At 43.5% G+C, this 12,997-nt stretch overlaps 1 protein-coding gene across 1 annotated transcript in view; it reads left to right on the top strand.

Moving 5' to 3' along the window:
• Positions 1 to 12,997, top strand: part of LOC144799011 (mucin-3A-like) — a 265,324-nt gene that overhangs the window by 117,149 nt on the left and 135,178 nt on the right. Inside the window, exon 5 of the mRNA XM_078670161.1 lies at positions 6,320 to 6,378. Coding sequence (XP_078526287.1) covers positions 6,320 to 6,378 — 59 coding nt within the window. The remainder of the gene's footprint in view (positions 1 to 6,319; positions 6,379 to 12,997) is intronic.

Here is a 12,997-nt window from a genome sequence, read left to right as displayed (position 1 = left end):
ACCCTATAAATACTCCTGTACCTCAAAACCCAAACCTACGCCTGAACCCTAAAATACCCCTGTACCCCAAAACCCAAACCTAGCCCTGAACCCTAAAATTACCACTGTACCCCAAAAACACCCCGGAACCCTAAAATACCCCTGTACCCCAAAACCCAAACCTAGCCCGGAACCCTTAAATTACCCCTGTACCCCAAAACCCAAACCTACCCCTGAACCCTAAAAATACCCCTGTACCCCAAAACCCAAACCTAGCCCTGAACCCTAAAAATAAACCTGTACCCCAAAACCCAAACCTACCCCTGAACCCTAAAATACCCCTGTACCCCAAAACCCAAACCTACCCCTGAACCCTAAAAATATCCCTATACCCCAAAACCCAAACCTAGCCCTGAACCCTTAAAATACCCCGGTACCCCAAAACCCTTACCTATCCCTAAACCCTAAAACTACCCCTGTACCCCATAACCCAAAACTATATCTGAACCTTCAAAATACCCAAAAAACCCAAGACATATACCTCAGTAACCCAAAACATATACCCCTATACCCATACTTAACTTATCCATACATTAAAAAAAAACATGCTTTTACAATTCATGCATTTACAACGAATTTCGTTGTAAATGTATGCGTGGTAAAAGCATATAAAATGTAATGCCATGCGTTATAATGGCATTTCGGAGTCATGGTACTTTCGTAATGAAAGTATGCGGAGTGATGGTATGCGGAAAGAAAGTTGCGGAATAATGGGTGTTTACCCTCCCCCGGTAAGTACATTGGTGGCACGGCGGCCCACATCTCCAGCAACATACTCATATTTTTTCACCACCCATTTGAAAAATGCACAGGTCTCTCTCATTGATGGTCAGCACCGACATACACTTTTAGACACACCTCCCGCCACAAGTTCTAGAATTGCGAACTTTAGAGCTGGGGAGCTACGTTCGAATCTAGCCATCAGCTCAACATCCTTTGATTCCAGGCAAATCGCTTTGTCTCCCCGTGCCTACCACAAATGAATGTGTTCTTCTGTAATGTAAATTGTGCTCATGCCATGTTGTTGAGTTTGCGCTATATAATATTGCAAGGAAAAATAAAGTAGGGAAACTCGAGTTCACACACTACTGAACGCGCACTCTTTAGTGCATCAGCAGTGCACTGTGAATCGGAGCGTTTCACAGGCCTGTCACAGATAAGAAATGCTATCAAAACGAAATCCTACAAAACAATATACTACTGGCCGGCAGCAATTCTTACCCGGACAACGTCGGGACGGGCTGCTAGTATATATATATATATATATATATATATATATATATATTTTTTTTTTTTTTTTGGTGGCCAGTCATCAAGGGAGTCCTAGGATCTTTCAAGGAGAAAGATCGACAGACACGACCTGTGTTTTTTTAGTTTTATATGTCAGAGCTCTCGGTTGGTGCACTCAGATTTGTATAAAAGAAACTGGAAATAAATAAATAGCAACAGCTGAAAATTGAAACATTGTCAACAAGACTGCTACATGGTAGGGACGCAATGGAGTTCTTTTGGGCTATCGAAAGCATGGTAGGCCAGCCGATATTTCTCTAGTCTGATGGAGCCCCCGCAAGCACTACCTAACGAAGTATTACACCAGTATTGTGGTGAACAGCTAAGCAGCTTATAGCTGCCTGACCAATGGTAGGTAGTTCCTGTCGAACTTAGATTTCCCCACTGCCCAGGTGGGGAATTTTCATAAAAGTGCTTTTGTTGACCCAGAAGGAACACTTTCAGTATATATGGAATGCCAGATGAGCCATCATCTTATGCCAGGCTGCTTGACCATTTTTGTATTGAGTAGACAAACCCCCTTAGTGGGGTTTCATTCTGCAAATAAGGTCAATAGCGTTGATGAGCTGGGAGTTCTCTCACTGAGTGTGGGATCCATTGATAATCTTTTCTGCCCAGAATTCCCAGAGCTATCATGTTGGTCCTGAGTAGGAAAAAGGAACTGCAGAAGACCTGCCCTTCATAAGGATTGCTATGCAATATTCACAAAGTTGGGGCATGCCTTTGTCAGATGGAAGAGGTGTGACTCCGGAACGAGGGGATCTGGCAGAGCTGGACTGGCCATAGCGGGCACCGGGCGTTTCCCCGGTAGGCCGCTAGGGTGGGGGCCGGTTTTTGAGCCCCTGGGGGGCCGTTTTTTAGGTCGAGGACTGTAAGGCTGCGCTTGCCCAGTCTCCGGTAGGAGATTTAATGATTTCTAGTCTGGGGGCTTGAACCCGCCTCTCTCCTCCATTGGCTGGCTTCCTAAACAAAGGCCAGCCATTGGAGGAGAGGGGCGTCACTCCTTTCAAGCCCCGTCTCTTTCGGATTTGCGTTATTTCGACCTGTGACGTCATCCATCACTCAGAACGCCAAAAACAGGCCCCCGAATCCTAAAATGGCCGTGTGTTTCTCCAAGGCATTTGTGCCTCGCCTCGGAGAAAGATGGTGGCGCTACGATGCTTCCAGCCCCCCTTGCCATGCTGAGAGTCTGAGAGGCACCCGCAGAAGGAAACCGGCATCTCTGGAGACCCGCAGCGTCAGGGAAGCTGCCGCGGCCTCGGGGAGAGAAGCGCTTCAACCCCACCCGGCTGCAGCCCAGTAAACCACACCAGTGCTGCCCAGATGCCGTATCGCTTTTCATAGCAGAGTTAAAGGCCAGTTTCAGCGCAACATACAAATGCCCCCATCATCCCGCATGGCAGAGAAAGGAGCCTCAAACGCCCGCATTTCTTCCCGCAGCAGCCGTAAGTAAATATACAGCCCACTGAATTTCTAAACTGCTGTGGCCTGCTGAAATTGTTACCGCCCCACCTAGCAGCGACTCGCGGCACCGCGTCCTTGCCTGAGTGCTTGACTCCAAGGAGGCGCCTCGCTATAGATATGGTGGGTGCAATATATATGCCACCCTGCTGCTAGTCCTAAAATATTCATACGAAGCTTCCAGCCCCCCTCGCCATGCTGAGTAATGGTTGGGGTGCGGGAAGAGGAAAACTCACACAATGCCCGCATGGGCTTACAGGCTGCAACTCCCCGCATAGCATGTCGAACCCGCCCCAGCCATGAAATATGCCCAGGCCGGCAGTCTCAACTGACACTGCCCGTCGGTTCACCTGAGAAGGGGGAGCGGAGCCCGCTCAAGGTGAGAGCGGGCCATCTCTAAATGAAATAAAAGGGTGACGGAGCGAACGGGTGCTGTTACCGGGCAGGCCAGAGCAGGTTGAGAGGCACCTGCAGAAGGAAACCGGCATCTCTGGAGGCCGGCAGCGTCAGGGAAGCTGCCGCAGCCTCGGGGAGAGAAGCGCTTAAACGCCACCCGGCTGCAGCCCAGGAAACCACACCAGTGCTGCCCAGATGCAGTATTGCTTTCCATAGCAGAGTTAAAGGCCAGTCTCAGCGCAACAAACAGATGCCCCCGTCATCCCGCATGGCAGAGAAAGGAGCCTCTTTCCGCAGCAGCCGTAAGTAAATATACAGCCCACTGAATTCCTAAACTGCTGTGGCCTGCTGAAATTGTTACCGCCACACCTAGCAGCTACTCGCAGCACCGCGTCCTTGCCTGAGTGCTTGACTCCAAGGAGGCGCCTCGCTATAGATATGGTGGGTGGAATATATATGCCACCCTGCTGCTAGTCCTCAAATATTCATACGTGACCAACGATTTCACCCCAAGCAGTCAGGCGTGCGTTTGGTCCCTGACGTTCACCTACCTGTTTAGCACTGGCGGTGCACAGAGATGCAGGGAACAACAGTGCAGCAGTTAGAGGTGCAACTGTTACTTACAGCCCCGCTCCCCCCTCAGGTGAAAGTGTGCACCCAAACATTCATCCTGAAAGTGCCATTAAATGTACAATATTATGTAGCTCTTGCCAAGTAGTCTGTATCAATCATGATGCAAATGTACGATATGCCTATGTTTGCATTGTCCCTACGCTGAGCCCCCAAGCTTCTCAGCTCCACGTGTGCGTAGCCAATCCGGTCCAGTGTTCATTGCATTGCATTCTAAGTTTTGAAGTCCCGTTCTGCTTATTATACAATCATGACTACAAGCCCCAAAATGTAAACCAAAAGTGTAGACTGTATAAACAACCCAAGCATTAACCTCACAAACACGAGTGTTCTCTCCACACTTTGAGTGATTTGTTTGATTGCAAGCAAGATACCGAGGCAATGCTCAGATCTCAAACCCAGTTTTAGCCCTGACTTGACAGCTCGGGTGTTGCTTACTTTATGTGACCAACAGAAAAACAGTTTGAAAAAGCACTGTAGAGAGGGGGCTTTCCCTCCGTCCAAATATTGGTGGACATGAGTACAGCATTCAATTGGGTAGAAGTTATGCAGTTCCACCCAAAAGGCGGCTTTTATTATTGCCTAAAGAACTCCATAATCTTCATGCCTTACACAAAACACATAACTCACAAAAATGTGTACAGTTGTGTCCAGTCTCAATGAAAATGGGTACTCATACTACACATTTCCACAATGCCTTACACAAAACTCTATGGGATTATTTAGCATTATATATAGCTTGGACATGGCCCGAAGGTATCAGAGCACTTTACAACAGTAGAAGGATATGGGTGGGTGTGTATGTGGCTCTGGGTGTGTATGTGGCTCTGGGTGTGTATTGCTCCCCTGCCCCCTGGCTGTGCTTGATCCCCTGCCCCCTAGCTGTGCTTGCTCCCCTGCCCTCTAGCTGTGCTTGCTCCCCTGCCCCCTGGCTGTGCTTGCTCCCCTGCCCCCTGGCTGAGCTTGCTCCCATGTCCCCTCGTTCGCCTGCCCCCTGGCTGTGCTTGCTCCCCTGCCCCCTCGTTCGCCTGCCCCCTGGCTGTGCTTGCTCTCCTGCCCCCTCGCTGTGCTTGCTCTCTTGTGTCTATGTGGCTCTAGGTGTGTGGGTGGCTCTATGTAAATGGCTGTGTGGGTGGCTCTGTATGTGTGTGTGTGTGGCTCTGTGTGGGTATAAATGCAATAGGTCATGCATATGCGAGCGATTAAGCTATTGGCATTGTAAATGACAATGCCATTTATTTAACGATTAAGCTATTGGCAATGTAAACGACAATGCTATTTATTTATGATTTAAAAAAATAAAAATAAAAATAAAAAGATGTCATGAGCAATGCCAATAGCTCTACCTTTAATAATGCCGAGACCATTGCATTGTAAATGCTTGTTTGTTACTGGGGTCGGCAATATCGGCACCCTGTAACAAAATCGCCCGAAACCGGCCATCGCAAACTGCTCAGCTGCACTCACCCTACCCCAGGGAGGGGGCAGCTGAGCAGTTTGCCAGGGCCGGTTTCTGTTCCCAGTCCGGCCCTGGGCTCAGGGTTCAATCCCCGGTGCCAGCAGCAGCAGCTCAGATCAGCATCATGTGACTCTGAGCAATAGCTCACTTAATCTCCTCTTCGACCCCCAGCACCTGGATACCCTTAGGGGCGATAAGTCGTGCTTTACAAATCTGGAATTCTACGGGCAGCTGGCTAACACGTTCCGATGGTTAAACAGCTGAGGTTCTGATGTCGGAAATTGTAGAGTTTCAGTCTAATGTTTATGAAATGATCAAGATGTAACTATGACTTGGAAATAAAGTTATGGTGCAGAGCATCAATATTTGGGGGCCGGACCTTGTTGTTGAAAGTCACTTATGAATAGATAAACCTGAATTGAAATATATATGTCTGGAGATCTTCGCAGTAGTGCAGCCAAGATTCTCTGACCCTGCTGCTAGGAAAATAGAAACCTCGGACTGCTGTATGAGTAGCAAAATATAGCAATTGCCTGTGTATCCCGGTGCCAATACACATGCTGCACCAATGGAAGCTACACCCTTGGGTCTTTGGTGATTGTCACTAACATAAATCTAGTCCGTAGCTCACCTCTAAATGCAGAAAAACTAAGATCTGGCAATACCAAACTCTAATTCAGGTTATTTGTCTTTTTAAAAGATGGGATTTCAAGAAGGAGCGTGTCAGAGTGCCAGAGTTGGTGCTGTCCAGCAAAGGCTGTTAGTTGTAAAGCATATTTACTGTTTTACCACAGGTATTTCATCAACAGATGTATTCCAATAAATGTGTGTATCCAATGCAATATAAATGTTTTATGCTGCGCATCCATCATACTAAATTATGCAGTCATAAGGACTTCACCAAATGTTACATTTTGGTGAATATTCAACTGACAATGCAACCGATGTATTTGAACATACTAAAGATAATTCAGAGAGAAAACCTTCTTTTAACTTTTTTTCAGCATAGCACCCACAACATATCTATCTTGTTGTTTTTTCCAGATGATAAAGGTGTATAGAAATGTGCCAGGGTTGAAATACGTTGAAATACTATCAGTAAGGTAAGATGATTTAATATATTTGATAATTCATCCAGTCAGTGTTATGAAATCCGAACACGCCCACTCAGCAGGAATAGACATATGATCTGGCCTGGTGAGAAGGCTTAGACATTTTGGGATTTTATTTTCTGTTTTTAGAGATGGCAATGATAAATATGAATTTAGAGAATTAATTATTAGTAGGAGGCAACAGTCTGAGTTGTGGTAAATGGAGCAACAATGGGTGCAAAAGGATTTTCTGCAGGGTGGGAAAGGAAGGATGACGGTGGGGAGGGGTAGGCAAGGGAAGAGGTTGAAGTGAACTAGCAGAAAGAAACATGCATTACAGGGGTGGCCGGCATGGGTAGGGGTGGCGATGAGTGGTGCAGGGTGTAAAAAAAGAAAGGAAAAAAGCACTCACCGTCTCTCCTACATCACTCCTCTGCGTCAGCTGAAACAGGAAGCCCCCAGGCTCGTGTAGTGTTGTGATTGGTCTGAGAGCCGTTGCTCTGTGCTCAGATGGGGACTGGAAGCCTGGGCATTTTCTCCATCCAGGCGGTAATGCAGCTTGCGTGGTGAAGATGCAAAGACCCCAAGACGGCCAGTCACAAATTCATGCTCACTTTACAGAGTGCCCACCACTTCCCCTCCGCTCCTTGAGTAAAGCAGCCCCGCCCCTCCTGCAGCAAGAAAAAATAAAATGATAACATTGAGGTATCATTTAATTTTTCATTTCTTAACACTGCTGCAAAGCAGTGGGGTGTCGCTCCTCCGCCTTAGCTAAGGAGCCGCCCCTGATGCATTGACGGAAAAGGAGTTCAGGCGGAGCTGGCAGACAAAGACTAGCTACTGTTGCAGCAGAAGCCTACCGCAATTCCATCAGTTTTTTTTTATTACCAGTAATATCAGGTCCAGTGTTCCTGTACCTGCGAAAAATTGATGCAAGAACCCTGAGCCATTCATGATCCAGCAGAGTTTAACTCCATACTGCAATTGACCCTATTCACCAGACTGGTAGTGAGAGCCATAGTGTGACTGGGAGGAGCACAGTGTCATACACAGCTCACTTTGTGATCTAGAAAATAGAGCAACTTAGAATACACTGTGTGACTCAAAAAAGATGGTTAGACAGAACACAAAGTGTGACACAGAAAACATGTTAATCATCATATGCAGTGTGACATACAAACAAAAGATGTGATACAGAAACACAGTGTGACAAAGAACAAGCTGTCACAGAAATAGTGACTAGTAGAACAAGCTGTGAAGGGACGTGAAGTAAAGTTAAGTAGAGTGAAGTGGAATGAAGTAAAGTGCTGGTATCAGAATAACCTTTTCCACAGTTCCATTTTAGATGATTTCTGGAAAACCATGGCTAAAAACCTAAGACTTACAGTGATGTTACTTCCATTCAGCACACCGCCTGAAGTGACAGTAAGGCACAGGCACCCATGGCTCAAGGATTATGCAGAACCATCTGATTACATTTTCCTAATATTCATGGGAAAAGACCTAAACCTTTAGTGAGTCCATACCATGGCTCCACCTAGTAAGCAGAACCAAGCCATGTTGCCAACTGGACACTGTATATAAGTAATGCCCACCTCGTAAAGTCCAGATTACACCATCTTATGATACACCACGATAAACACTATTGTGATGTCAAGTTGGAGAACGCTACCAGAAACTGATCCAGTGGAAGCGGTGTAATATTTATACTCATTACAATATCTCCAATATATCATGAATAGAATCTTTATTACATCTAAGAGTTTGGGCCTATTGAACCCTCAATGACTACTTACATACATCTGGTCCTCCCATGGATATTTTGGGAGAGCTACTAGGGATTCAGATAATAAGAGACGGATGCTATTTCTCATGAGGACCTATAATGAAGGAAAAGCTTGCGCAACAATAATAGTTACAATAAGCATTATGTCGAATAACTCATCAATAAAGACAAACTCGATACTTATCAAGTCACTTTTATCTAAATATGCCAAACATGAATGGTCTATACACCAAATACATTAGTAATGTCAATTTTGTAATATTTCAATGTTACAGGCAAAATACAATTAAAAAAATACAGTTCATGGCAAATACATCATAATCAATAACAAGTGTGAGAGGAGAAAGAGAGACAAAAGGAAATAAATCATGCAATATCAATATGCAATTCAGATTTCATATGAACCTAAGATCAAAGGACTAATGCACAGCGTACAATAGTCAGAAGTATCTAACCCTTCAGCTGAAAAGGTATAGCTTGAGCAACATCACCAGCCGATGAAGGACAAGGTAATCAGGATAGTTATTATTAAAAGAAAATCAGATTCGTACTGACAGTATGTCAAACCCAGTATATGCATGGATTAAAGCCAGTCGAAGTAGCAGAGAGAGAATACAGCACCAAAGGGCTCTCTTCTCAAAGAAACAGCTACTGCTAAATTCTTTTTCCATGGAAATAATTATACCCCAAGATGTCCACAATCCCACCCCTAATTGTTTCATTTTCACAGTTCTGCACTATTCCATTACTTAAGTTCATGAGGTGATCATTCTCCAAGCTCTGTCATCCGGAACTATAACAAGACAGTCCATTGTTTATTTAGAAAGATATCATCACTCCAAGGAAGCAGGAAAGGAAATTGAAACTTCTTTATGTCCTCATGCTCGCTTTCACATCAGCTTTTATCATAGTCAACACTATTATTCATATAAAGAAATACTCTTAACAGTAGAAAGGAAATTCTAGTGATATGTTATGCACAGTTAAAACAAATAAATCTGCATTTTTGGAAATAACAAAGGACGTAATACATTTTTTTGAGGCCTAGTTTAACGAAAGGAAAAAAGAATAATTCTAGCAGGATTTGAGGCCTTCATAGGGAAAGCATAAATTGTTGTTTTTCTGAAGAACAAAGCACACACATTACTGGTGAAGAAATATTCTGATTAGACTCACAAGCGTAACCCAATTTTAAAATGTGAGTTATTACTTAATCTATTACTTTCTTGTTATAAAGAAGAAAACATAATCATGGGGAGAGGATGTAGCCTTGCGGTTAGAGCGGTCAGCCTTGAAGCTGGGGAACCGTATTCGAGTCTCGGGAACAACGCTCAACATCCTGTGATTCTGGGCAAATCACTTAGGGGCCAGATGCAGGTCGCCCAATACCGGTCGGTAACAGCCGAAATTACCGAATTTCGGCTGTTACCGACCGGTATTGGGAATTTGTGATGTAGGAGGCAAAAAAATACAGATTCGGTAAATACGAATCGATAACTACCGATTCGGTATTTACTGAATCAGGTAGATGATATGTAGCAAGGACAATTAAGAGTGCTCATGTGCATTAAGGATTCAGTATTTACCACCAACTAATAGTTGGTGGTAAATATTGAAAACCTTTAAAAAAAGCAATTTTGTGCTTTTTTCAACTGTGCCATGTGGCAGACACACATGCCCTTAGGGCATGTATGTGAGCCACATGTGCACCCATGCACTATACAGGGGTGCAACAGGGTGTCAATGTGACACCCTGCCACCCTTGTAGGTGTGCCCCCTATTACCGATTCGGTAAAATGTACCGAATTATAGCTACATATCATTTACCGATTCTAAAATACCGAATCGGTAAAATTTGGTATTTTAGAATCGGTAAATTATATTTACCTACATCTGGCCCTTAATCTTCCCGTGCCTAACAAAAATGAATGTGTCTGTCTGTAACAAAACTGGTACTAATGTAAAATGCTCTGATACCCGATGACTCGGGTCTAGTTTGCGCTATATAAAACTCTTTAAAAAAAATCATGAAATATTTTACTTCAAGCATTTTCATTACCATTATTTACTAAATTCCACTTATGAGTTTTGCTTTAGCACCTTTATCAACCTTCTCTCGCATGTCATTTAAGTTCCATAAATCTCATATTTTCCATCATATCTGCACGTTTATTCACTGCAGTTTCTGTTTACTAAATGTGTTGTGTCTTTCTTGCACATTTTCACATGTTAATTTATTTTCACATTGTTAATTATGTATATTAATAAACGTCTGAGCAGACTTGCAATAATCATGCTCCATCACTGCCTTGCAGTGAGTATTGGCCATTCAATTTAATTCAATTCAAATGTTACTGTTTGATTACTAAAAACCATAGCAAAATGTTAAAGTATTGGCCATTCTGTTTTTTGGCCCCAGCCTCATGCTAATCCAGTGTATGTGTAAAGGTGAAGGACTTTCATTGATGTGAGTGAAGTCCTGAACTTTGCATGTCCTCATTTGTTTGACAGCGGACTACCACACCTGTCATAGGTTTAGCTTGTAGAGCAGTAGAAGCATGCCATGTTTTTTTAATTAGTCATTGTAACCAGGCCTTTTTATTGTCACAGGAATGGAGGCCTACTGGTCCACTCACTTAAAGTTTTGTTGCGAAACACTATCCCAGGTCCTTTCACTAAAATCACACTGCATGTTGTGCATCTGTGCATGTGCGCAACCCTGTGGTGAAAACACTGTATTCAAAGTGAACCAAAGTAAGAGAAGACTGTAGATTCCATTTTAGAAGCCCTTGGTCTACTCATGTGGACAATATGTAAGTGAGGTTATTTTCAAAGACAGTGAAAGTGAATTGCTGACATTCCTGAAATTTGAGAGAGGACACGAAGACATCAAGTGGGTAAAGAGAAGACTGGGCTCCCTTTAGAAATGTGAGTAGGTCCTTTTCTTCAGATGGGTAGACTGCTGATTAGTTTTCCTGAGCTCTGTAATTTGGGACATGGCAGGGGGTGAGGGATGGGACTGCTGTTACTGTTGTTCAAAGATATACTATGATATTTGTATTTGTATGGCATTAATGCCAGCTGGGAGGTATCCTGGTGCATAAAAAGGAGGCTGCAGACATGGCTGGGGCCTATTGATAATAACAGGTTGTCAGGTTCTTGCTATGAGAAAGTAGATTATTATCTGGGTTCAATGGTAGCCCTCCACAAGTAATAGTATCGCTTTTGTCAGGTTCCCTAAAGGTGTCAGTAATTTAAACCTGAACTTAAACCCTTGTCATAATGTACATTAGGGCCTGTGCTGAGTCTCAATGTTTTGGTTCACGTTTTAACTTGACATCTTTTTCTAATGATAACGTTTACATGTTTTACACTTACACAATAATGTACTGAGAAGCTCCTGTATATGTAGTTAATTTCTTAGTAAGTCTTATTATCATGGCATTCCTACACTCTGTCCAAGGCTCTGCACATTGAACGCAATGCACTTGCATTTGGTTGTCCAGCTGGAAACAGCTCTAAGACTCTAGACAAACCACTGCATTAGCTCTGCACTTGTGACACAGTGCGAGACGAACACTGCTATTATTGTATAAACTGCCTCCGTACTACATTTGACAGATGAGCACTTCTACTTGGATTATCCTGAACCGTGATGTACTGTGACTGAGATGAATCCCTGCTGACTCAGACCACAATCCTGCAAAGGACGATATTCTGCTCTACACATACCAGCTTCCTAACACATCATAATCGGGTATAGGAAGTTCGGCTATCCCAATGGATTTGGCAGAGGGTACTCCAACAATGCTCTCGATAGTGTAGGTAGTAAGATATAGGAGTATAACCACATAATAATGTTATCGTGGTTGAACTTTTTATGTTTTTCACCATACTTGCATTGCTGGTTACCATGCTTTGATTCATCTGAATAGGACCCTGCATCTTTTACTCTGCATGCCATTACCCCACATTTTTTACTCCTCATTAATTTTTAAAGCAATCTGGTACAATGCATTCCCCATTCCAACATTTACTATTCTAACTCCAGGGGGCGTTACTTTGGGGAATGCGCTGTAACAGTTTTGTGGTGTAAAGTCCTGCATTGTTAAAGTTAAAACGGAGTAAAAAATGCGGGGTAATGGCATGCAGAATAAAAGCATGCAGGGCAAAGGATGTTTCTCATTTCATCTACCTAATAACCGCAGCTCATACTTTCTATACAAGAATATAATTGTTTCAATACATTTTTGAAAAGCTATTTTGTAACTTTCTCTTGTTCACTTTGGGCATGCAAAGTAACAATGAAAGACCTATGTTTGCACAATTTCCTTTGGGAATGAGGAGGGTCATGTTCAAGGTTGCAGGTACCATTTAATACCCTGGTAAGGTTAAGGGGTTCAGATGGGCACTGTGAGCTAGCTCGGAAACTGGGCCAACATTTTCTGATGATATGTGTGAACAACTAAGTTCCCATATTCTGAAGTTTAGGTTGCCTAGATACACAGTCCTGCTTAATTCATACGAACCATATAACACAGTTGTAGCTATGCCACAGAGCAGACAGGCTGCTTCGATTTATAAAAAAAAAATAGAGAATAATCTAATGAACAACATGACAAAATCCAATAATGAGAGCCAGGATATGAATTTTTAAAGTTTAAATTAAAAAATAGCACAAAAAATGCTAGGGTGCATCTGGTTGCACTTGACCGATACATACGTGTGATTTAAGGTATGGGTAGGAAACAGATACCATGTTCGTTCCAGTTGGAAGTTTTATCTTTGCACTGAGGGCCGGATTTAGAGTTGGCAGACTGGATCCTCTGACGCAAACGTGACAAA

This window comes from Lissotriton helveticus, chromosome 12, assembly GCF_964261635.1.
Source record: "Lissotriton helveticus chromosome 12, aLisHel1.1, whole genome shotgun sequence".
NCBI lineage: Eukaryota > Metazoa > Chordata > Amphibia > Caudata > Salamandridae > Lissotriton > Lissotriton helveticus.
The sequence above is the reverse complement of the archived record's forward strand: the minus strand, read 5'-3'. Positions and strand labels throughout refer to the sequence as shown.